General features: G+C 49.4%; 1 protein-coding gene across 5 annotated transcripts in view; it reads right to left on the bottom strand.

The window, feature by feature from the left end:
• The window catches only part of LOC123948281 (seminal vesicle secretory protein 2-like), a 30546-nt gene that overhangs the window by 3993 nt on the left and 335 nt on the right, over window positions 1–26218 (bottom strand). The window contains exons 1-5 of one of the 5 annotated variants that reach the window (XM_046015008.1): window positions 25336–26057; window positions 24240–25272; window positions 22632–22687; window positions 19765–19867; window positions 18628–18854 (exon numbers count right to left, since the gene is read on the bottom strand). In XM_046015008.1, coding sequence (XP_045870964.1) covers window positions 24819–25272; window positions 25336–26051 — 1170 coding nt within the window. In that variant the 5' untranslated portion in view covers window positions 26052–26057 and the 3' untranslated portion in view covers window positions 18628–18854; window positions 19765–19867; window positions 22632–22687; window positions 24240–24818. Of the gene's footprint in view, window positions 1–18582; window positions 18855–19764; window positions 19868–22631; window positions 22688–24239; window positions 26058–26218 lie in introns of those variants that run through there. The other 4 variants (XM_046015009.1, XM_046015006.1, XR_006819946.1 and 1 more) reach the window with 4 other exon arrangements.

The following is a 26218-nucleotide window of genomic DNA, read 5'->3' as shown; positions in this document are numbered from 1 at the left end:
CGTGTCCAAAACCAACATGCCTTCCTCCGCTCCTCATGCAGGCCCCCCTTCCCAGGTTTCTAGAATCTGTTTTGATATTGCATCCCCCAGCACCCAGGCTTGCACCTCCCAGCTTTTTTTTAGTTCTTGTAGCCAATCAGTCAGCTCCTCTCAACGCTCCCTCTGAGCCTGCCCTTCTCTCCCGGCAGCTCTCCCCCTAGGGGGCCGGCTCGATGGCAAGAGGGGCTCAGGCCATGCGGATTCTGGTCCCCCGGCCACGGTGGAGCATTGAGAATTCGATCTGCCAGGTTCTGTTTCCTGAAAATAAGAGCTGTGTATCAGGTGACCGATTTCCTCTGTTCCTCACTTATTCTCTCTACATCAACCGGGCGAGGACTTCCACCCTGGTCCGTCTTTCAAAGTAGAGTAACACACAAATCCGGGGTCTCACAACATGCTCGGAGGAAGGGGGCGGGGCACCAGCAGCACGGTGCGACCTGCCCCGATCAGATCACAAACAGGGCCACCACCGGCCCTTAGACTTCTCCTCTGACTTCAGGCTCAAGGGGCCGCCACTCCCACCCCCACGGAGAAGAAACCCCGGGCAAGTGAGTGTCACAGGGTGGCTGCTCGGTGTCCCCACTGCCGGGCCACACTGCCCATTGGCATCAACAGCAGCCTCCTCTTTCCTGAGAGCCGGGGGACCCAGCGAGGCTCCCGGGGTTCCAGGCGTCACTCCCTGCTAACCGCAGAACCCTCGGAGTGAGCGATTGCCTCGGGCAGACACGTCAGCGGTTCTATACTAGGAGCTAATCACGGCTTCCGCTGGCTGAGCTCCTACTATGCGCCAGGCAGCCTCGGGCTTGGCTTCCCTCTGACGTCATCGCTAATCTCCACAGGGACCTGAGGAGGTAGCTATTACTGTTCTAATTTTAAACAAAGAAACTGAGGCTCAGGGAGATTAAATGTCTTGCTCAAGGTCACATGGATGGCAAAGCCACGAGGTCAGGCTCCACCCTGAGGGACTCCACGCTCCAGCAGAGTCTCTGAAGCCCCCCAGGGTCACGCCTGTCAGTAGGGCTGAGGAAAGGAAAGGAGAGAGAACATGCGACATGACTGGGCACCTCCCTCCCATCCGTCTGGTGGACTATGCACCAGCCCCAAGGTCAGCGCTGTTGCTGTCTGTCCAGACAAGGAAAGTGAAGCCTAGAGAGGTCACCTGCTGTCAAGGTCACCACGTCCAGGGGTGCCTGGGTGGCTCAGTGGGTTAAAGCCTCTGCCTTCGGCTCAGGTCATGATCTCAGGGTCCTGGGATCGAGCCCCATGTCGGACTCTCTGCTCAGCCTGCCGTGAGGGGCGATCCTGCTTCCCCTTCTCTCCCTGCCTGCCTCTCTGCCTACTTGTGATCTCTCTCTGTCAAAATAAATAAAATCTTTAAAAAAAAAAAAAGGTTACCACGTCCACCTGGTCCCTGGCTGGAACCCCCAGCCTCTCAGTCGAGCATCACCCTGTCTTCCCTGAAAGTATATGAAAACAGAAAAAGAGGGAGTTCTGGAGACTCCGAAGCCAGGCTGCAGGGAAAAAGCCAAAGTCCTCTGCGGAGACCAAGGGGGCCAAGAGTGTGTGAATCCGGCTCCTACCGCAGAAACGCCAGGGATCTCGTTCCTGTTAAGGTTACGGCCACAGCCATCTTCCAAATATGCCAAACCCAGAGAAAGAGCGGGAGGGGAGACACTTAGGGGGAGTGAGAGCGGGTCAGGGCATTCCAAACCCACAGGAGCTCCGAAGTGAACTCCCAGCATCCACCCCCACGTGTACCCTGACCTCCTCCCTACAGTCCCAGTTTTCCAAGGTAGCGATCTTGGCGGGGAAGAAACTCATCCTGTCCTCACCACCTGGGCTTGTCCTGTCCAGCCGGCTCCTGCCCAGCCCCCTCCCGACCTCCCCCGCCTCTTGGGGCGGGGGGGGGGGGGGGGGGGGAACTGCAGGTAACAGGCCTGGGCTCCTCCTCCTCCCCACGCGCAGTAGCTGAAGGACACCAGGAGAACTGGTAGGACTTGCGGCCCTTTTGCCAGAGGCACAAACAAACCTGCCCGCGGTAATAACAGGGCAGAGGAGCGGACCGCCCGAGACTCAGGAGGCCTGCAGGCTCGCTGCCAGCCACCCCTGCCACAGGGCCTTGCTCAGAAGCAAGAGGGGCCCTCAGAGAGTGGGGTTCTCTCCAAGCCTGCCATGAGAGACCTAATACTTCCTCCCCTACAAGATGATTCTCTTCTAACACCCCCCGAGCATTCGCTTCCAGCATTTTCCAGAGGTTCTGAGAGGCTCAAGTCAGGGTTTTCCGAAGCGTTATTCAGAAGCCTGGGGGGGGGGGTTTCATCATCACCCCCCAAGCCAGAGGCTGGTGTAAGGGGAGGAGAGGGTGAGATTTGGGAGGTCGGGGCAGAAGGGATGGGAATCATCCTTACCGGCCTTGGTGCCTAGGAGGGGAGGAGTGGTGTTCCCTAAGGAGGCCATGGTGCTTGTGGCGGTGAGCACTGAAGGAGGAGTCCTTTAAGAGTTCACTCTGCTTGAGGGGAACTCAAAAGTAGAAAAAGTAGAGGAAAAAGAGCAGAGCATCCACGGTCTGGTTGGGAGAGTCAGGGAAATCAGTATGTACCCCAGTTCAAAATGGGCTTTGAAATGAGATGTAAATGAGTTTTTAGCAGCTACAAATTCAGCCTCTATATAAAGAGTTCTGATATATCAATAAAAAATAAATATATACCATTGAAAGCTGTAAATAGTATGAATGCGCTATTCATGAACGAGCTTCAAATGATCAAAATCATATGAAAAAAGTCTTCATAATTTTCAAAATCGTTCGTTTTCAAAATCTTCGTTCAAAATCGAAGAAATGGAAATTAAAATCCGACCCAGAAGTCTATCATAAAACTGGTCGTAATCATGAAACAATAGGGACAACGTAAACGTTTGACTCTAGAGAACCATTAAGAATTATAACGAAATACTATGTATCCAATAAACACGATGGTATAAAAATATTTCCTAACAGGAAAATGTTCGCAATATACTAAGTGTAAAAAACAGATTCCGAAACAGTGTTATGGGTATGTTCATTTTACATTTTGGTAAACAGAAGTACGTCCACGCGTACATCATAAAAATTACAGAGACTAGACACGGCACTTAGAGCACAGAGTTATTACTCAACGGTGGAATTACGGTTTTATTGCCTTGTTTGTTCATTTATATTTTGTACTTTTCCTACAATGATCCCTTTTTGATTTTGCAATGAAAACTTTCGGGGGACTTCGAAAGAGCCTTTGGCAGAGGAAATGGACAAAGAAGGCTGATGTCGGAGGTCACGTGGGGTACAGAAGTAGGGGTTAGAAAAGAGATCCAGGAATCACAACTGTGCTGGTACTCTGAAATCTCTAGGGGGCCCATGACCTTGTAGAGAAAGCCCAGAGGATGTGCAGTCGGAGAGTGAGTGAATCCCAACTCTTCGTCTGTTGGCCCTGAGGAAGGCACTTTATCTTTCAGAAACTATCAAGTGGACGTAACAGTAACACAGGATTACGGTGAGGATTAAATAAGATAATTATTTGCTTTGTGAGGTATAAATCCCTAAACGAATGTGAGAGGTTGTCATTCATAACCCTCATCCCTGGCTCAGCCTTAGCAGGAAAGCTGGCGAGCTGCGCCCGGTCAAGGTCGCGCTGGCTGCTGGGAATGCTGGATACGCTGGAGGCAGGGCGGGGATGGGGCGGGGAGCGAGTTTCCCACGTGGCTCAGGGAAGCTGATGTCCTGGTCCGTGGCAGCAGATTTTAAAAAGCCAAAGAAAGTAAACTCGCTCTGAGCTCGGGGGAGGGGTTTTGGAGACCTTCTGACTGCCCTCTTAGGAAAGAATACGGAGCCTGTGCTGAGAGATCCCCGGTTCGTCGTGTGCTGGGCGCTGGGAAAGGGGAGAAGTGGCCCAAAGCACAGAGGTCAACCTGTACTTGTTTACCGATGTTTGGGCAAGATGCTTGGGGGCTGAGTTGGGCGGACCTAGGATGCCACAGCTTGTCATCTAAGGAGACTGGGAGAGGCTGGGCGGTGGTTCTGGTTAGATGGGTCCGCGCCCTGCACGAGACGAGGGAAGTCATGGCTTCTGGGCGGAGGTGGGAGGCACGCCAATGAATCATAAACCCCTCTCATTCATAACTGGCTAGCTGGCTCTTACAGGGCCACGCACGGTTTTGACGCAGTATGCTGCCCAACCGCCCCCTCAAAGAGTGCCACTTGCCTCCTCCCTCTAGATGAAAGGGATTTGTTGACCCGCTGACAAGCTGAGTACCGACCGGCCACGGTTGGAGACTCCGAGTTGACTGTGCCTCTCCAAGGCCTTCAGATTTTCACTCTCCTTTGTTTGCTCCTTCTACGATGCCCCTCCCGCCTTTCCTTCTGTTCACCTCGGAGTTCGTTTCGTGGCTCGTCCTCTCCTTGTTCCCCAGGTTTCCCTCTCCTTCTCATGGCCACCTTCTGTAGGGTTCGGGATCCAGGCAGCACCTTCCTCTGGGCTCTTCATGCCAAAGGCACCCGCCACTCAGAGCCACCCAATGCTGGGGTGTCCTGAGCTGGAGCCCAGCCGTCCGCAGCATAAGGCTGCTCCTCCTGCGGGGCTCGCCGAAGCTCTGGTTCACAACCTTTACTCCTTGTTTCTCCTTCTCCCCTCCTCGATTACCCGACAAGCCTTCTCAAATCTTTCTGTAACTAAGTTTTTCTCCTAATCCTCCTGCCAGCCCTGCTCCCCTGCCCACCCCCCTGCCCAGGTCCCTCTCTCTTCTGGGGGGGCCTCTGATCTATCTGTACCTTGCTGCTGCTGACATGTCCGGGACTGAAACCCTGGGCCGGGTGTGGCCTCACCTCCTTGTCGGTGGGGGGAAGAGGCAAGGACAGCTGTGTGCTCCTGTCAGCTGCCCCCACCCCTCCACTCTAGGCTTTTCTAGGTTCTTCTGTTTATCCCTGCGATCCAGGCGAGAGCCGGGATGGGAGTGTTTTCTGTCTCTTTTATTCCTTAGAACCTCACCCCGCTGTATTTTTTCCAATCGAAATCTCATTTCGAAATCTCCTACCCAAAGGGTTTCCCAATGCCTCCCAGTTTTGAATCAAGCTACTGTTTACCGCACACCCAGATCAGGGATAGAGACGTCAGGGGGGACTAGATCTGATACTACGCCCTGAAGACATTCATGTGCCCGAATCAGTCACTGGACTGGTGGCACCTGGACAAACAAAATTATTTCCTTCTTATCTCCCAAGAAGGAAGAAACCAAGTAGGCTCCAAGCTGAGAACAAGGACTGGCCAGAAGGCAAATACCAACTTGGCCATCTTCCTCCCCTGGGGAGAAGTCTGAGGGAGGGCGGTCCCTGCGAGTCCAGCCTGCCCGCCAGGGAGATCTCTCGAAGCAGCCCACAGAATTCTCTGCCCCTCGAAATGCCCAGTCCCTCCCAGGGGGCCATTTCATAAGAACATGCATCTGTAGGTCCCCACCCAGGACTAACGGGGTAGATTTCTGGCCCTAGGGACCCTGAGTCAGGAGCGGCCTCTAGAACAGACACAGGGAAGTGGGTCAGTGTTTTTTGTTTTGTTTTGAACAAGCAGGTTGTTCCGGGCATACAGAGGTGACCCGCCACCTGCCTGGGTAACCTGACAGCTCTCTGTCATCAGCAAGAAGGGTCCGCTTGTGGTCCTTCTGATTCTCCAGAAGAAGCTGACGGGTCAGTTGGGTCGAATGGGCATCCTGGATCTCTGCGTCATGTTCTGGCCAACAACACAGTCCACCTTGACTTTTATTTCAAAAATCTATTTAAAGCCCCAATTCTTTTTTTTATTATTATTTATTTTAGACAGAGAGAGCGAGCGAGTGCACGCACACGTGCTTGAGGGAGGGGGAGGGGCAGAGGGAGAGGAAGGGGAACAGACTCCCGACTGATCCTGTAGCCTGACCAGGGCCTGATCTCAAGACCCTGAGATCATGACCCTGAGGTCACGACCTGAGCTGAAACCAAGAATCCCGACGCTCAACCAACCGAGCCACCCCAGTTCTGCATCTAAGTCCCAGAGAGCCGATCCCTTCGTCTGAAGGGTCAGAGCGCAATATGGACATCAAGGCAGCCTCTGGAGGCTCTCGTCACCCTCTCTTTGAGGCGAATGCTGCGGACGGAGCTAAGCCCTTCTGCTCCTATAATGTGAGGAGAGAAAACACCATCTGCCGCCACAGCAAAGCTCCTAGTGTTGGCACTTGGTGTCACTCTTGCTACACTTTGCCTCAGCTCAAAGCTTTCCACCGACTGGTGGCAAGCACCACAGAGGGGAGGCAGAACTCTCTCTCCTCCCTCTCCCTTCCCCCCGCATGCACACATACGCACGCACACACGCACACGTGCATGCACGCGCGCACACACAAACGTCGGGGCAGGAGCCCAGCTCTCCTGAGGAAGGGCACGTGTCCAGCCGGAAGGATGACAGGCGTCCCACAGGGTGAATGGTAGGAGGAAGGGCCTCAACTTCCCCGAGAAGCCTTGGGTGGAACCCAGGCTCCTGGAATTGTTGGTTGCTGACTTCGCCGATGTTTTCTTAACACTCCAAATTGTTCAGAAGACAATCAAATAGCACAAACATGCTCGTAAAAACACTAAGAGTCACTTGACGTCAAACTGGCAAATTTTGGTGATAGAAACACAGAAATGAACCACGGAGAGCTGCAAGGCTTGCTGACTCTCTCTTTTTCAAGACCTTGGCGACCAAACCTTGGTCGATCCCCAGCGGGATTTGACACAGGTTTTTCCGCTAAGGACACCTTTTGGCGACCAAAAAAAAAAAGCCATATTCCCTTTTAGTTGGTCTAGTTAATTTAGCATCATGAAAGTTCTCCTCTTGCCTGTTCCATGGCCACTGTCCCATGTTCTCAACCTCTCTGAGCCTCTGCTGTTTCTCTCTCATCACCCCACCACTGCCGGGCTCCTCTCCGTAAGGGTTTAAAGAGCTCCCACTGGACTCTGGGCTCACTCCAGAGTCTCCTTCTGCAACCACCTTCCCCCCCCCCCCCGACACACACACACATTGTCTCTAGAAGATTCCCTTGTCCTTAAGGCTCTCCCACAGATGAAGAGCCCTTAGGATCCCAGAGGATCCTCTTTCTCTGAGGCACACAGATCGAACATTCTTCTTACAGAAAATCTAACCGCTTTACCACCCACGAGGAAAGGTGCTTCGGGGCGAAGGAGAGGTATGAGAGTCACTAAAGAGCGCTACCCAAGAAGAGCCAGTCTGGAAAGGGCCACCTGCCCGGGGCCCCACCGCACTGCTATCCGCAGCGGCCTGCAGGAGGACAACGGTATGTAGCTGGCGGGGTTTATAGTTACTGTGCTGTTCCCTGATCCCAGGCTCCCTGGCTGTTCTGAGCCAGAGCTCTCCGGGAACGTGGGGCTTCACTGTGTCCTCTCAGTGGAGTTCTGACATCTCAGCAGCCCAGGGAGTGGCGGGGGGGGGGGGGGGTGTCACCATTTCCCTGCTGCCTCGTCTTTAAGAACACCTCGTGAGAGTGCGTCCTAGGTTCCTAGGTTTCACGCAGATCATCTCACCTCGAGTCCACCTTTGAATCATTCCTGGAACAGGGACCGGAAGTATTTAGCCTGGCAAGTCGCACCGATGGTGACGGAAGGCCCCATGATGAGGAGACACTGTGGCTGAACGACCACGTATTCTACTTCTGGAGATAAGAGTGTTGATGCCCAGGTCGGGAATGAGCAGCTCCCACCAACAGCGCCCTGCGGTGCTGGGGCCCAGGCCCTCCTGCTTTCTCTAGGGCAGCATCCTCAGGGTAGCAGATAGAAACCCTGGACCGTGGGGGCACAGGAAGGGATCCAAGGGTAGTAGTGAGCCAGGCTGCACTCTTCTGGAAGTAATTCAGAGTATTTTATATGACCTTTATCCCATGGATCTTATTAATATCCAAGGAAAGAAAGAAGGAAGGAAAAGGGCAGAAGATTTCTCATTTCACCAAAACAAAGCAAATGGGGCGCCTGAGAGGGCTCGGTCAGTAGAGCATCCGCCTCTTGGTTTCAGCTCAGGTCATGATCTCAGGGTTGTGGGATCGAACCCCATGATGGGCTCGACGCTGGGTATGGAGCCTAATTCAAAAAAATGAAATTAAAGGAGAAAAGAAATACATACAAACCTAAAAACATGGATCCTGGCCCTATGGCCCTAGCAAATGAAACAGATAGCTGATCATGTGCGCATGTGTGTGGGGGGAGGGGCGAGTGGGGGGGGTCCCCTACTGTGGTGGTCTTCGGTAATCTGAGAGTTCCGACTAACTTTCAAAAATGGCTGAATTTGACTCCCTCCTTGCTAAAAAGTGTACCAAAGTACAAATACCCCCGCCCTGCCTTCCTCAAACTTTGTAAACAACAGAGACGCTCACTAGAGTAATTAGAACAAAAACTGTCAGCTAAGGGGTTTGAGAAGGTGTGGCTGGAGCGTTCTGTGTATTTTCTCTAAAGCCGGACGTGTAGACCGTCCAACATTCAAGTTTAATAAGCTTGTAAATCTGGAGTGACTCTTCACATCTTGTAGTGAGGTCTGGAGTTCAACTACTTCACCCTTGACATCAAAGAGGCCGTAGAGGATGCTCGTCCCTAAACGTGTCCTCCAGAGTCGGCTCGAGGACTTCCTCCTCACAGCTTCTCCGCCTACCCGCACAGGCAACTGATCCGAATGATTCAGTCCCCAGGGTTCTGTACAGGGAGATAACTCCTGGCATTCAAAGATGCTTTGTCATGTCTGATCTCCAGCTGCCCCTCCCTCGTCTGCCCCCCGGTACCCTAAAACACCCCTTAAACAGCACCAAGATCCTTTAGGGACTTAGATGTTTCCCGTAAGAGATGGTACTCACCCTGGTTAACTCCTACAAGTTCACAAGCTTCTCTAATGCTCCAGTTCAAAGCGTTTTCAGTTCAGTAATCTCTGTTTGCTCTAGTGCTTTCTCGTGTTTTTTACCTACAGTATCTTTTTTTAAGGTTTTATTTATTCATCTGACAGAGACACAGTGAGAGAGGAAACACAAGCAGGGGGAATGGGACAGGGAGAAGCAGGCTTCCCGCTGCGCCGGGAGCCCTATGCGGGGCTCGATCCCAGGACTCCAGGACCATGACCTGAGCCGAAGGCAGCCTCTTAACCAACTGAGCCACCCAGGCGCCCCCACCTATATTATTTCTAAACACTCATTTAATTGAACTTGGATCGTGCATAATGTGCTACAATGGGGCAAACGAATCATGCGAATAGTGTCTTGCTGACAGGGTAGGTCGAACACGGGAATCACCCTGTCAGCACTGTCGGCCCATGTGGGGGGGGGGGGCGACGTCCAAACCAGCTGCAGGGGCGCCCGCGAGGCACATGGGGTGACGTCACTCATCTGGGGCGCGGCTACACTGGCAGGGTCTAAGATGCTCCTCCTTCCCAGTCAGTCTGTTTTCAGAACCAGTATCTGGGATGCCACTTCAATATTTACTCTATTTCTGATCCATCGCAGCCCGGAGACTTAGATAAAATAAGCCTGAAGCTGAATACATTGTCACCACTTTTTCCAGAGTCCCAGGAAGCGCCGCTGATATCCCGGGCTGCGCGTGACCTTGCTACCCCACACCATGGAATGCTCTATTAATTAAACAAACAGCCAGCCTTGGAACTAGGTCAGCCTCATCTATCCAACTTAAGCCCTTGATTCCATTCCTTTCCGTCCAGGACTATTTAGAGGAAATTTTTCACCGACTGGTAATGCAGAAGTGTTCTCGTCATGCCCCGACGTCAAATCCACAGCCAACCCCGAATATCCCACAATCTGACATCTACCCCAGTACACGGAGCCTCCCCTGGGAGTTATTATTTTTCAGACTCTATCCTTCTCATAGGTTTTCCTGTGATTCGGAGCACATAACCAAGACAAAAGGAAAGTCCCAATCCTGTGTGTGGTCGAATGAGTAAAAACCTTAAGACAAGGGAATCTGGGAAAAATCTTCATGACCTCCTAAGGAGTCATGGGGCCAAAGTTCCTGAAACTGCCCTGCCAGCCCCGAACCAGGTGGAGACAGACCTGCCCTTCCTTGGGCTGATTTAGCTCCACTGGCTAGGTCTCTACACCCGTGCTCTCTCTCTCTGCCTGCCCCACACTGAATCAGTGCCCAACCGGTTACCTCCCAGGGCTCCTCTAGGGCATCGCCAGATAGAAGACCTTCCTGGGGGTAGGGGGGACAGCTCCATTCAGGAAGCCTAGCATCACCCTGAGAGTGCCATCCCAACCCCTCTGCCTTTGGCAGGTATGTGGGGAGGACTCGGGAAAGAGGGGTGTCTTGGGATGTGGCAGCCCGGGTCGAAATGAGTAACTGAGCCCAGCGGGCAGGGAGAGGGCCCGAGCAGGGAAGGAGTTTCCTGAGACATGGCTGCACAGGTCTGAGCTGGAGGCCGTGCTAGAAACTGAATGATGAAACAAAAACGCCTTCATAGTGGTGATCAAAATCCCAGATTAGCTTGGCTTTCTTTCTTTTCCCTTTTTTTTTTTTGCTTTAATTTATGTCCATATGAATTTTTTCCTCTGGGCACATGAAACTTGCACTTTTTCTCTTCTTCTTCTTTTTTTTTTAATTTTTAAAATTTTTTTTTATTTTTATTTTTTTAAAAATATTTTATTTATTTATTTGACGGAGAGAGAGGTCATAAGTAGTCAGAGAGGCAGGCAGAGAGAGAGGGAGAAACAGGCTCCTCACTGAGCAGAGAGCCCGATGCGGGGCTCGATCCCAGGACTCTGAGATCATGACCTGAGCCAAAGGCAGAGGCTTAAACCACTGAGCCACCCAGGTGCCCCTCTCTTCTTCTCCTGTACTGCTCCAGAGGCAAGAGACGTAGGAAGCTCCAGGTTCTGACGCTAGGCCAGGTTAGGTCACCGGTGGATAGATCTTTCTCCTGACGTGCATCAAATCCAGCCAATAAATGTGCTGGTCTGGCATGCCCTGTGTGCTGTAAACCGGTGACTCCAGCGGCGAGGAGCCATGAAAAGACACAGTCTCTGCCGTTAGGAGCTTTTGTGGACTGATCGGGCCAGCGTGGCTATTCCTGGCTTCCCACACCACCCTTGAAAGAGTGCACAAGGTCAGATTTTTCTAAAGGGAAGCCTCAGCCCTTACCGACTCGCTGGGTAATGAGACCCTTTATTTTCGCTTAAGACCTGTCTTCCACTGGTAACAGCTTGTGATAGGTCGTCTCCAGGGTTTCTGTCCTCCCTCCTACTGAAATGCTCCAGGAGAGCCTCACGTTCTGTAAGTCCAAGCAAAAATCTTTCTATAAAAAGAGTAAAGTCTTCCCAAATTTGTTTGCCTCAGCTGGGACTGGCATAAATCATTTTTTCTAGACTTGGTCTCCATTGCATATTCCATATTCTTCTCATCTTTGACTTTTTTTAATGACCAAAAATGAGGCTTGCCACCTAACCCTCAAATTGGTTGATAACCGATTTCTGTCTTTCTGCACCAAAATCTTTAATGTCCTGCCAATACAAATAATTATTGCCAACGGACCTGCACCATGGGTGAAGAAGGAATTGGAAGGATCCTCACCAGTGCACAGAGCCCTGGGGATCGCAGCTCGGCTTCCTGGCTGGGGTAAGGTCACTGCTAAGGAGACAACGCCCGTCACTGCTCACCTGCCTCGCTGGTGACCACATTTTCAGAACCGAGAAGTGGCAGCAGTCTTGAGGCATGGCCTGGCAAAGGGCCAGTGTATCTTCTGACTCTAAAACTGAGATTGTCCCAGAAAACTCGATGCCGCATGGCTGACCACAGGACAGATCTGCAAAGCTATTCTCTGCTGCGTTCAGCCTAGGGCTGGCTCGGGGGTCTCTCAATCATCCTGTCCCTCAGTGCTCAACTCAGCCCACTCTCCTGGGACACCCAGCGTTTATACCATTGGTGAAAGCAGACATTCAAATAGTTCTTCAAACTGCCGTATCCATAATGTTTGTTTTCCTTTCTTCCCACCAAATCCGTCTCCCCTTTCAAAACGAGAGATATCAGCAGTCACTGAACATGACCGTGTGCTCGTTTCCCGGGCAGGAGGCAGGAGGCGTTCCTGCTCTCTCGAAAACTGGCTCTTCCCAGATTAAAAAGTAATTATTCTAAAAGAAGGTTTGACGGTTAAAATTAAACCACAGCCCCAAAGCTGTCAGAACCTGGCCTCTGGACAAATGCCAAAGAGGGCAGTCGTGGGCATCTTGCTGAGAAGCGCGAAAGGGACCCACTTGGAAGAAGCGATCTCCAATGGCCATGTTAGAAAATTAAGTAAAATGTTGGAACCTGCTCAACTACCCTACTTCAGATAGAAGGCACTTTTTAACAACATTAGGAAAGCGAAACTAGCTGTGGGTGGGGTGGAAATGCTGCCAGGTCACCTTGCCTCAAGAAATCCGCCGAGCCCGCCGACATGAGGGACGTGCGGTGTGGGCACCAGCGTGGCCCGCCGGACCGCGTGGCTGCGAGGACCTCGCTAGCAGTTTCCGTGGCTCCCTGCCCGGGGGCTGTACCTAGGTTTTGGTGATCCCTAGGCTCGTCACTTGAGGTAACTTGGGTTCCCAGCCATGATTTGTAATTCCGCAGCGTGATTAAGAAACAATCATCTAGGAAAACAGATGCACGCATCGCGGCTGCAAGAAGGGTGGGAGGGGGCTGGGAGCTTGCTGGGTCAGGAGTCTGGGGGAGGGGGGCGGGGCCGGGAGGGCAGGGGCCCCGGAGGGCTGGTGAGGCAGCTCTGAGGCCAGCCTCGCAGCGCCCTCTCCTGGACGGCTGGGAGCACACCAATAGGGCAGCGAGGAGGAGGACCCGCCCGACAAGTCTTCTTCCAGCCAGGTGCATCACTGACCCCTAGGGGGCAAAATGCTTTTCAGCTTTACCAGACAAGAGGGCCAAAGCTAAATAAAATCCCCACCAGGCGGCAGGAGGCAAGGCACAGCGTTCCAGATCTTCGTTTCCACATCTATAAAATGGGCGCAATGCTACGAGCGGTCCGCGCTGACCTCAACAGATGGCTATCAGGAGGAAATGAATGAAACATCCCAGCTTTTATTTGCCCGCCTTCCTGCTCTTTGCCCTAACATAATCCAGGTCACTTCCCCGAGGTGATCTTTCTTTCCAGGATCTCTGAACTCCAGACACAATTATAAAAACAATACGGTCATGTTAGCTTTACTGAGCTTTACTAGCTAGTGGCATCTCACTTCTGGCAGCTTTAATAAATCCACAAATGTTGGGGCTCCTGGGTGGACTCAGTCAGTTAAGCAACTGACTCTTGATTTCAGCTCAGGTCGTGATCTCAGGGTCCTGAGATTGAGCCCCACGTTGGGCTCTGAGCTCAGTGCGGAGTCTGCTTGTCCCTCTCTGTCCCCCCTGCTTGCTCTCACACACACTCTCTCTCAAATAATAAATAAAATCTTTAAAAAAAAAACACCATTAAAAATAAGGGGCGCCTGGGTGGCTCAGTGGGGTAAGCATCTGCCTTCAGCTCAGGTCATGATCCCAGGGTTCTGGGATGGAGCCCTGCATTGGGCTCTCTGCTCAGTGGAGAGCCTGCTTCCCTCTCTCTCTCTCTGCCTGCCTCTCTGCCTACTTGTGATCTCTCTCTCTGTCAAATAAATAAATGAAATCTTTTTAAAAAATTAAAAATAAGAATTCCACAGATGTTTTAAACACAATTTTTAAAACGTTTTTATATAATCATTGATCGATTTTTATTTTGTATTTTTAAATTTTAATTTTTTTATAAATTCTTTTTTAAAGATTTTATTTATTTGACAGACAGAGATCACACGTAGGCAGACAGGCAGGCAGACAGAGAGGGAACACAAGCAGGGGGAGTGGGAGGGGGAGAAACAGGCTTTCTGCTGACCAGGGAGCCTGATAGAGGGCTCTATCCCAGGACCCCAGGATCATGACCCCAGCCAAAGGTAGATGCTTAACAACTGAGCCACCCAGGTGCCCCTATTTTTCTTTTTCTTTTCTTTTTTTAAGATTGATTGATTTATTTGTGTGGGGGGGGGGAGAGCACAAACGGGAAATGGCATGCGAAGGGAGGAAGCAGGCTCCCGGCTGAGCAGAGAGCCCAATGCGGGGCTTGATCCCAGGACCCTGGGATCATGACCTGAGCTGAAGGCAGATGCTTAACCCACTGAGCCACCCAGGCATCCCAGGCATTGATCTAATGTAAATTAATTTTCTGGTAATTATATAATCAGTGTCTAAATCCCTACTAGATTATAAGTCCCCTAAATGTAAGAACCTCTGTGTTCCTTGTCACTGTTGTGGCCTCAGTACCTACGTAGCATAGTTCCCATGCATAGTAGATGCTCGATGAACATCAGCTGAATAGACACGTGGATGAGTCACTGGAACGGGTGAAGGCCAGTCAGAAGCAGGAAGGTCAAAGTCAGGTATGGGGCTGGGTGGTGTGTGGGGGGGATCTTTTTTCAAGAGCAGTGATGGAAACTAATATGAAAAACTTAAGAGTGGGATGATGAAAAAGTTAGAAGCCAGACCAAGGTGGTAGTTGCTCAACAGCGTGAACTCACCAGATGCCGCTGGACTGTACACTTTCAAATGGATAATTGTATGTTATGTGAATTTCGCCACAATAATAAAAAAATGAAAGGGCAGAGCTGTAATATAATAATTATAATCCTGATGGTTTTAGACATTCTACAAAAACTTGATAAAGTCAACACGAAGAGGACAACCTCTACACCGTGCTTGATGGTGGACATAAATATTTCTATAAAGGATTTCATCTGTTCCTCCCGACAAGCCCACGGACTTGCAGACGAGGAAACGGTAGAGTCCAGGACTTCAAGTGGTGACTTCTTTCTCAAACAGGCCAGGCCACTGGCCACTTGGAGGATCTGTCCCCTTTGGGGCCTCCTCCCTCCCTGGAAAGGGCTTCCTCCAAACCACTGCTTCTCCCTCATCTCCTGCTGGTTTCTGCTTCATCAGTCCCCTCATGGGAAAGCCCTTCCTAGCCACCCCATCTCAAAGAGCATTCCCCCCACCCCTGCCTCGGGTCATTCTCTCTCCCTTACCCTTTTTTTTTTCTTCAAAATTCTCAGCTCAGATTACGTACTGACATGATTTTCCTGTCTCCTTCTGTGACCGCCTAAGCTCCAAGAGAACAGGGTTGTCAGTTTCATTTTCTGTTACAGTTCTGACATCTGGCAGAGTGCCTGACGATAACAGATGCTTACTAATTATTCGTTCAGTGAATGAATAAGTCTAATTTTCCCGTGTACTTGGCTGGTCTTTTGGGGAGCCTAGGTTTTTTAGGCCACACTACAAAAATGAAATTATAACGCGACCGAGATAAAATATCAGTTGTTCTACTACTGTAACGAAGTGCCACCTGGTTTAGGAATGAATCCTTGCAGGCTGGTCTTGTCCTCAGGAGCAGGACACCTGCCGGTCCCCTGCGTGCAGCATGGTGCTAAGTACCGAGTATCCCTGGGTGTCTGCGTATCAGTGAGAAGTGATGGTTTCTGAGTGTTACCAACAAAAACTGGCTGCAACAGACGCTGGGGTCCCATCCTGGGTGTGTATATAGGGGCGGGGAGTCTCTGAGGAGGAGGAGGAGGGGAAAGAGGAAGGAGAATGTGCTGGACAGGGGTCAAAATCCAAGGAGCAGCCCCGTGGCCTCACAAGTCCTACGTTAACTGTGTACAAATGTCTCCAGAGACTGAACTGATTTGCGATCTGACCCTTGTATGGCGACGTCTAGCTCCCAGGGAAAAGTTCACGGGGCTGGCCTATTGACAGTTGGGTCCCTGCGGTCTGATATACAGATGACAGTTTCGAGATGGACAGCAAACCTCTGAGACCCACTGGCCATCCCAGAATGGTACCCGGCGGCCTCCGAGAAAAATTCATGCCCAGCCGCAGCAGCTGCCTTCCCCAAGGTCCTGAATCCGGAGGCGGGGCATGGGGAAAATCTGTCGGGTGTCACGCAAAGAACGGGAGTCCAAACTCCTGAAGCTTGGATATCAGCTCTGTTTCTTGCACCTGTTTGACCCTGAGTCTCTCGGTGCCGTTTACAAACTGCAGACAAACACACAAGCACAAAATCTGTCACTTGCGTCCCCTGACCACTGCCATGGGGACTATTACACCTTAGACGTCACAAAACATTTAATATGGAAAAATACCTGTTTGCCATCCTGTGACTCATATTTGAACGTAATTAAGCATGTTTTCAGATCTGTAATAAATCATTAAACTGAAAAAAACAATATTTTGAAATTGAACTTCTGCGGAGAATTCTGAGCGAAGGAATGTCAGCTATGGCCCACCCACACCCCACGCACAGGCAGACGGGCACGCGTATTTTCCCCAAAAGCTTCCTTATAACGCGTCTAAAGTACACAGTTCAAAATTCAAGCAAATAATTAATTACCGGACAAATTAAACAGAAAACAGTCACAGCGTGATTTATAAAGCTGCCACTATGCCTGCCATGTCCCAGGGCATGACTGATATTTCCTTTTACCTGGTGCTGGTTTCAGGAACCATGACCATTCACCTTTGTCCTCACTCCCTGTACGTGACCCTCCTCCTGCGGGCCCTCGAGGGTGAGCAGGTAGTTATTTTTTCTCAGTTCCCACAGCAGGAAGGGAAGAAACAAACAGTGCAAAACATGTTCCTGCTGTTATCTTATATTGCCTAAAGTTCAAAAAGAGTATTTAACCATCAGTGGAGGTCTGGGCTCAACACAGGATTAAATGCACAAACACAGCCTAGCTTCAAACTGGTCCGTCTTGTGGCTGAGAGACGCGAACTCGGGTGCCTGCAGAGGAGGGCTCAGATCCCGGACTGGTAGGCTCTGGCCAGCTGGGGAGCATGGGTACCAGCTGAAGGAAACACGGAAAAGGAAGCAATGGTTGCTGCTCCAGGGGCCCGGTATGGCCAGATCGTCTCACTTTTCAAGATAATCCAGCAGGTTTTAATACGAATCTCTAGCACTTTTTAATGTTAGCAATTCCTTCTAAAAACTTTAAAAAATATATTCTATAAACCAAAGATAACATGGTTATGGCTTGATATGGTGCCCAGCAGCCTGTCTGTGAACTCTGGGGTGGGGGAGGGGGGCAGGAGACGGTTCCAGTGGGTTCTAGGCCCTCATCTGCCACTCACTAACTGCTTTCTGAGGTGGTCACTTCAGTTCCCAATCACTTGGCGCCAACATCCAGCCAGCTGCTGACGTTACTGGGTTCAAATCCTAACTAGTACCACAGTATAGACCTGCCCTGTCACTTTCACTGACCACTCCAGGCTCCAGCGTCCTCTCCTGTAAAATGCAGAGAGGAATATATCCCATCTCATGGGGCTGTTATGATTCAGCGAGATACCGCAGCAAAATGCCTAACTCCAGAGTAAGCACTGGACGACCCCTGTCAGCTGTTTTCATCTGTAGGCTTGGCCCCTCCATCCTCGCCATCTATTTGCAGTGAATTGGCAGTCCTGGTCACTAGGACTTCTGAAACCTTCTCCAATCTAGCCTCTGGTTTTTGCCCCCACTTTCTCTGCCTTAGTTCATGGCCTTGACCTCTTTATCTTAAACTGTTCATTCTAATGATCTGATGATCACATCTCCTGCTTTACTGAGCACCTACTCAGTGCCCCACTCTGACCTCTCCTCATGCTGCACCCACCTGAGTCCATCTCTCAGCCTGGTAGGTGATGTAAAGCGAGGATTTCATGGTGTCACTCTCCTTGTCACCTACAGAGCAAAGGTTAACTTCCTTCAACCTGCATTCAAGGCTGTCCCCAAGCTCTCCCAAGCTCACATTCTGCCAGTTTCTCTAATACTCTCTCTGCTCCAGCTGCACCAAACTACTGTTTTTGCCCTCTCCTGAGGGAGCCATGCAGTCCCCGGTCATTGTCAGCGATCTTTTTTCCACTGAGAATGTTTGTTGTCCTGTCCTCATCCAGCGCTGACTGCTTCTCACCATTCTTCCCACTAGTCCAGCCCCAGGTGGGCAACTCCATGAGGAAGCTTTCTCTGAATGGCCCCCTAACCAGCCTCATGGCCAGGCCCTCCCTCTTCCACAGTTCCACCATACTTAGTACTCAGCACTCTCCCAGCCCACCTCACACTGCATGGACATCTATCTGTAGAGGTGTCTATCTCAACAAGAGATAGGAGGCCAAGGGTAAGAACCTGGTCCTACACATCTGTTGCATTCCCAGCTGGCACATAGTTAGTGTTTAGTGTTCGCTGAATGAATGAGCGGGACCAGCAGAGGGGGCATTTGACAAAATCCAAACAATAATGTCATTTTTAACACACCTCATTGCAAGAAACAGGGATCTTTGGGACTATCCAAAGAAAGACTAGGATACTGGAAATATATAAAATCACTCAGGAGCCCTCAATTCCCTCAAACGTGTTAATTTTGGTTAATTTTAGCAAAAAAGGATATTACATATACAAAGTTCTAGCTATGTAGATGATTGAAAATATCTGCACTTACAAGGTGGCTGCCATCTGTCGTGATGTCTCGATCTTCACTTTTTTCTTTCCATGGCCTCAGTGGAATGAATCTGGTATCCCAGGAGAAAGTGTAATCCAGCCAAAGAATAAGTCTGGTTATTTAGTTCATGACTTATATGCAGTCTGAGAGACCCGTACAACTGTCTTGACCTCATGCGTGTGTAGGCGTCCCGTAAAAGAGGCAACGATTTCTCGGTGCCCGGAGAATCACCAAAGGAGGCTAGTAGTAGAGGATCCTGGGAAGGCAGAGACCTGGGAGAGAAGATAAACACCATTGATCTTTGGCATTGATGTTCCTAAAAACTTGCCACTGAAGCACTCATTCAACCAGCTTCACTGACTAGACGGAAGGGCTGTTACCCAGCCTCAGTCCCCAGCCCCTGGGCAGGATTGCAGGTTTGCTCTAACAGGCTGGGAACTGAGTAGCAGGGCTCATCTAGTAGGAACAGGGTGGGGCAGTTCATGAAAGTGGTTTCCTGGACAGCTCTGGGATCAGGCTGCCTGGGCTCAGGGCATGGCCCTGGCAGTTTCTAGCTGGTAGAGCTTACAGAGTAATAGTTTCTGTCTCAGAGAGTTGTTGGGAGGATTAAGTGACAGAGAGCATGTAAAGTGCTTAGCGTGGTACCTATGAAATCATTCAGATTATTGTAAGAATCCAGAATTGTCAGCTATCATCACTTGTCAAAGAGATCCTCCTACTGGGTCCGAGCCTTTGGTGGCTTATCTTTTCAACTCTACCTACACCCTGTATCTCTACTTTACTGCCCAATGGTGGGATCAGAGTTCCTAGAGAAGAGAAGAAAGCAAGCTATAAGCTTCAGACCAATAACTAAGCAGGAATAACAGAGGCAAGGAGAAGAAAGCACACTACATGCACGGATCGCCTGCTCGCGTGCCATGGCTCAAGCATAAAGATGGACATGGACTCTCCATGGCCAAGCATGAAGGGAGAAAACAAAGGGGGCAGGCCTTCGAACTGTGGAGAGAAAATTTCTATACCTAGACACGCCTCAAGTATGGAATAAGGACATTTTCAAGCACTTGAGCCTTCAAAAAATGTGAGGTATTCTAAGGAACAGGGTAAATTACCACAGTGATTTCTCTTTAGATGTTAAATAATACTGACACAGGTAAAGTCATCAAATGTGACTTTAATTCATACCACAAATACACGCTGAGTGCCCGCTACGTGTTGGTTGGACGGTGGACTAGACTAGGTAACCCAGCAGGCCGGCACACACGGATTCCCTCATGGAGCTTCCGTTCTAGAGGGGAAATGGATAATAAGCAAATGACAGAAGGAAGCTCGGAGTCAGAAGGTGGTAAGCGCTACAGAGAAAGAAACCGGGGCCTATAGCTCCAACTTCCAGTACATACAAACTATAGTGGTTAGAAGAATGAACGAAATGACACAATCTAGACACAGTCAGATAAATCAAAAATGTGGGACATCTATAAGCAAATAGGCTTGAATTCTTTGAAAAAGTCAAAGCTGTTAAAAATGAAATGAGAGGAGATTAATGTAGATTGAAAAGCATTAAGAAGCACATTCAGTATATGAGCCCTGATGAGATGCTGGGCCAAGGGAAAGGTTATAAAAGATCTTTTGGGGACATGGAAAGAAATTGTAATATAGATTGAATGTTAAATAATATTAGGGAATTATTCTTTTTTTAAAAAGATATTATTTATTCATTTGACAGAGAGAAAGAGAGAACATAAGCAGGGGGAGTAGGAGAGGGAGAAGCGGGCTTTTTGCTGAGCAGGAAGCCTGATGTGGGGCTTGATCCCAGGACCCCAGGATCAGGACCTGAGCTGGAGGCAGATGCTTAACTATCTGAGCCACCCAGGCGCCCCTAAGAAATTGTTCTTCATTTTTAATTAATTTACTCAGGCATTATCTATATGGAGAATGTCTTAATTCTTAGGAGATATGTGCTGAACTACATGCAAATAAAGTAAATACAGCAAACCGTTATCAGCTGCTCAATCTTGGTAAAGAATATTTAGTTGCTTGTTGCTCTACTTTCAATTTTTCTGTATATTTTTAAATGTCCAATATAAAAAGTTGGATAAAAAGGAAGAGAGAAGATCAGGAAAAGAAAGCATAGAGGCGCCTGGGTGGCTCAGTGGGTTGGGGCCTCTGTCTTCGGCTCAGGTCATGATCTCAGGGTCCTGGGATCGAGCCCCGCATCAGGCTCTCTGCTCAGCAAGGAGCCTGCTTCCCCCTCTCTCTCTGCCTGCCTCTCTGCCTACTGTGATCTCTCTCTCTGTGTCAAATAAATAAATAAAATCTTAAAAAAAAAAAAAGAAAGCAAGCATAGACTACTTTTTTAGAGGAATTCCGCTATTAATTTCCTAGAGCTATTGTAACAAACTACCAGAAACTGCATGGCTGAAAAAAACAGAAATTTATTTTCTCTGGAGAATAAACTTCTGGAGGCCAAAAGTCCAAAATCAAGGTATTGGCCAAGGCTGTGCACACTCCCTACAGGGACTCTAGGGAAGAATCCATAATTTTCCTTCCAACTTCTGGGGGCTTCTGGCACTCCTTGACTTGGGGCCGGATCAGGGGCAGCCTCTGCCTCTGGGGTCACATGGCCTCCGCATCTCCTGGGTGTCTGAGCTCCTTTGTCTCTTATAAGGACACTTGCGATCGCATTTAGCGTTCACCCAGATTAGCCAGAATAAACTCTCCCTCTCAAGATCTTTACGTCAATCATATCTTTTGCCTTGTAAGGTAATTTTCATTCTTCTGCCATATGATGTAAGATGCAGAGGTTCCTGGGACTAGGAAGTGAGTGTATCTTTGGGGAGGGCGCACTTTTGTGCATACCACCGGGAGCAAGAAAACTGGGGCAGCAGCTAGAGGTGAACGTGGTTAAGAGAGGTTTTGTGCTTTTTCAAATCACAAATGAGAGCAATCATGGCATGTTTATAAGAAATGATGCAGCAGTTTGCTGTGCACTGAGGTTTATCTGTTCACTGTGCTCGTCACTTTCACAGAGGAAAATTCATAAAGGAAAGAGCAAGTTACCTTCAAGATGAAAATCAGAGTTACACTTGAGACATCAATCAAAAACAATCAAAATGTAATGGAGGAGACTTTTTGTCAAACATGGTAGATTGAATACACACATATGTTTATCTCCAAACCCCACCAAGATGAAAATAAAAGGATAAATATAATACAAAATAATAAAATATGAAGCCCATCAATTAACAAACCCCACCTGGGCACACACAGGAAGATCAAACATTTTAGGAAAACCTCCAACACACACACACACACACACACACACACACACACGGCCCAGAAAAAGGGGAGGAGAATTCAGAGGAAGTAATATGAAAAAGCAGAACACTTAAAAACTGAAAAATTCTTCCTTGGAGATCTAAAACAACATGTACACACACAAAAAAACCAGAAATGCTATACATAAAAAAAGAAGCAATCAATGAACAAGAGAGTTGAAATAAAAAAAAAAAAAACTCGACAGAAAGGATAACAAGATAAAGTTAACGAAATTGTCCAGAGAGTAGAATAAAAAAAGAGGGACACAAGTAGAAAAAAAGATAAGGGCTCTAACTCGGGCTCCAGTCCTGTAGTAGAACCCTAGAAAACTGGAGGAGAGGGCAGGGTGAGTCATCAGAGTGGTAGAAAACAGGTAATTTACATAGGGAAGAAAAACAGGTCATATCCATAGAATTAAAAAAAAAATTATTAAAAGAACAAAACTGCAGTTATAAACAGCAACATTTAGAGGTTAGAAAAGAGTAGGGCAATGCCTTTACAATTCTAAGGGGAAAATATCTCCCATCTAGAGTCTCGTAACAGCTAAGCCTCGTGGCCCTTCATCCCCATTCCCTCCTGGCGGACTCAGATGCTCTCCCTTCCTCTCTCATATTTACCGCTTCGACGTCAATGATGTTATGCTTGGCTCTAATTTCTCCTCTCTGACTTGCAACAAATCCATCAAATATGAGAGAAAGTCAATATTTTCAGGCAGATAAGGTGTCAAAACTTACCTCCCATGGTCTCTTTCTCTGGGAGCTATTAGATGATGTGGTTGGTCAAAATGAAGCTGTAAAACAAGAAAGAGGGAGAAGATCTAAGATCCAGGCAGTAGGAGATCCAACACAGAGGAACAGGGAGAACTGTGAAGCCCAGAAAAACAGCAATGGGCCAAGCCTAGAATACAGCCCGTCTACATCAGTCCCAGAGGATAAAGGACTCAAAGAAGGAAATTGCCAGGGAAAAAATAAAATCAATGAATTATCGTTAGGTTTGACTACATGAACAAAAATGTGGCATGAGGTTTACAGATCTTTTGGAGGCTTTGGGGAAAAGGAGCAACAAGTATGTAGAAAGCAACTAAAAACATGAGCCTATTATAAATTTTTGTCTTGATATTTATGATATGATGTTTCTACTCCTCAGAAATATTACATACTTTTTTTAAAGTTGTTATTTATTTATTTGACAGAGAGAGAGCACGCACAAGCAGGGGGGAGGGAGGGAGGGAGGGGGAGAAGCAGGCTCTCCCAGTGGAGAGCCCAACATGGGGCTCGATCCCAGGAGTCTGGGATCTTGACCTGAGCTGAAGGCAGACATTTAACTGACTGAGCCACCCAAGTGCCCCAATATTACAGTATTTAAAAAGTACATGGAGGAGGGGCATGTGGGTGGCTCGATCAGTTCAGTGTCTGATTCTTGGTTTCAGCTCAGGTCATGAACTCAGGGTCATGAGATCGAACACAGCAACAGGCTCCACTCTGGGCATGGAGCCTACTTAAGATTCTCTCTCTCCCTCTGCCTCCCACCCACCACTCTCTTCCCTCCCACAAAAAAGTATATAAAGGGAAAAGGGTGAAATAGGGGCGCCTGGGTGGCTCAGTAGGTTAAAGTCTCTGCCTTCGGCTCGGGTCATGATCCCGGAGTCCTGGGATCGAGCCCCGCATCGGGCTCTCCGCTCCGTGGAAGCCTGCTTCCTCCGCTCTCTGCCTGCCTCCCTGCCTACTTGTGATCTCTCTCTGTCAAATAAATAAATAAAATCTTTAAAAAAAAAAAAGAAATATTTCTTTCACCCAAACTATCCATGGCCGCTTTTTGCCACCTCTTACATCCCTATCCAAGAGACAAACAGGATCTAAGAGCCCACGTTCTGATGTTGATGTCTTGACCGCAGGGAGTCTTCTCTCTTCCACGGAATGAGAGTGCATGATGGATGGCATGTGAAAGTCATAGGAGAAAGCCCCAAAGGAGACTGACACAAGGGGGAAAGTCCACGTGATTAGATGAATAACCAATTCAAAGGTGGAAACAGTAATAACGGAACAGTTGAGATAACTTCATACGGAGTCTGAGTAACTCAAATCTGATGTGTGGGGGTGAGGGAAATCCATGGAAATGGTGGGTGATCACGGTGAAGTGAGCCCAGCATCATTCTGGCTACATTTGGAGGCTAGTTAGAGGGAAGATCCAGGAGAATGGGCTTGGTCCAGATATATAGGGCCCTGAGAGAGGCCTGTCCCATTCGATTGTAAAATTGTCTTACATGGAAGAGGGGCGTACAGAAAGAGTAAAGGAAATAACTTGCAAACCCAACACACATAATCGTTGTGATGGGCTTTGACTTCTTACTTTTTTTTTTTTTTCCACTTCTTTCTTTTCTCTTGCCTGTGTCACTTTGGAGTCCCTCATTTCTCTCCAGGATCGTCTCTCAGAAGTTTTCTTGGCTCACTCCAGGTTGCATCTTCCTTCACAGCCTTCATTATCTACCCTTTATCCTGCTGTAATTCCCCGTTTTTCTCACTACGCATTCTTCCCTATCTTATAAACCAATCACTCACTAAACTAAATCCTTTAGCCCCTCCCAAATCCATTTCTCAAACATTTCCCAACAAGCCCATCAGTCACAGCTCTTCTCCAAGAAAACAATCTCCATGTTTCCCCCAGGTAGCAACATATTATCAGATCTTTTTTTTTCTCTCCTCGAAATGTTCCCATTCCCCTTCTTCTCATTCTTCTTCATTTCCTTTGGCTCTAGCCTCCACCTTCATCCTCAAAAGTTCTCCAATCCCAGCCTCTCCTTTCCTCTCTCCTTTTTAAGTCTTCATGGTCAGTACTGCTCTGCTTGGCTCTAATTTCTCCTCCTTGACTTGCACCACTCACGCTGCTCTGTTTCCTTTGTTAGCTCCAGTCCCTCATCGGCCTCACTCATCATCACCTTCATCTACAACCTCTTTCTCTTCGATAGAAACAGATTCCTCAGTAGGATCATTCACTCCGCCCAAGACATCCTTCTCAACTCCCACTGCTTCCTCCGTCCTTTGTAGCTCCTCATCATTCCCTTCTGCCCTTTCAAAAGGATTTTCCATCTCAGCATTGGTAACTTTCATCTGTTTTTCATCATTAGTCACTTCTACCACTCTTTCAGTTGTCTCTTCAGTTACACTCTCCATTCCTGAACCCTCCAGCTTGTCTGCACTTGACTTCAGTTTATCTCCAGTGGATCTCAAATCCTCTCCGCTACTTTCTGGCTTCTCTTCCCTGGAGCCCTCCTTCTCTCCACTTGACCTCAGCTTCTCTCCACTCAGACTCAGCTTCTCACTTGATGTCAGCTTCTCTCCACTCAGCTGCTCTCCACTTGATCTAGACTTCTCTCCACTCAGGGGCTCTCCGCTTGACCTCAGCTGCTCTCCACTTGACCTCAGCAGCTCTCCACTTGACCTCAGCAGCTCTCCGCTTGACCTCAGCTGCTCTCCACTTGACCTCAGCAGCTCTCCGCTTGACCTCAGCTGCTCTACACTTGACCTAGGCTTCTCTCCACTCAGCTGCTCTCCGCTTGACCTCAGCTGCTCTCCACTCGACCCCGGCGCCTCCTCATTCTGCTCTGGTGTATGTGGTCCGGATCTCAAGTCCTCTCCTCTGATCCCCATCCCACTAAATTTCAACCTCTCTTTAAAGCCAGACCCCCTCCTAGACCCTGCTGTAGTCCCCGCACTCTCGGATTCAGCGCCCATTTTGTCTCTAATTTCTTGTCCCCCCCCCATCTCCTTTGGGCTGTTTTCCCCCAAACCTTCTGGAGCCTGTAATGAACTTGCTACACTGTGCGGTAACTTCATATCCATCCTTTCCAGACTCTGGCCTGACTTCGCTTTCAAGACCACTTTCCCCACATCTTCCGGTCTCCAGTGCTGAGGGTCAAGCTTTGGATCGCCCACTGGAAGCTTTTGGGCATGTCTACCCAGGAGCTCCATTCTCTTCCCGATCACAATGAGCCCCTTCCAGGGCACCCACACATTTTCTCGCAGCATCTGTGCCCCTCTGCTTCCCGGTTCCAGGTGCGACCACCCCTGGACCCGGGCCCGGCCTCGGGCGCTCCGGCGCCGGGCCTTGCGGCGTCTCCTCACGACTCTGTGCGGCTTACCCCGCAGACCCCTCATGCCCCAGAGCGGAAATTCTAACGGAAGCCCTTTCCCCCAAAGACACTAACCCTCATCCCTATCCCTGGTCCACCATCCCACCCCTCCTCCCCATTCCCCTCCCCCCCGCCACCCTCCCACCCTGCCCACTGGCCCGCCGCTTCGCCCACCGCCCAGAGGGCGCGCGA

This window comes from Meles meles, chromosome 8 (genome assembly GCF_922984935.1).
Source record: "Meles meles chromosome 8, mMelMel3.1 paternal haplotype, whole genome shotgun sequence".
Taxonomy (NCBI): Eukaryota; Metazoa; Chordata; class Mammalia; order Carnivora; family Mustelidae; genus Meles; species Meles meles.
This window is presented reverse-complemented; position numbering and strand designations above follow the sequence as displayed.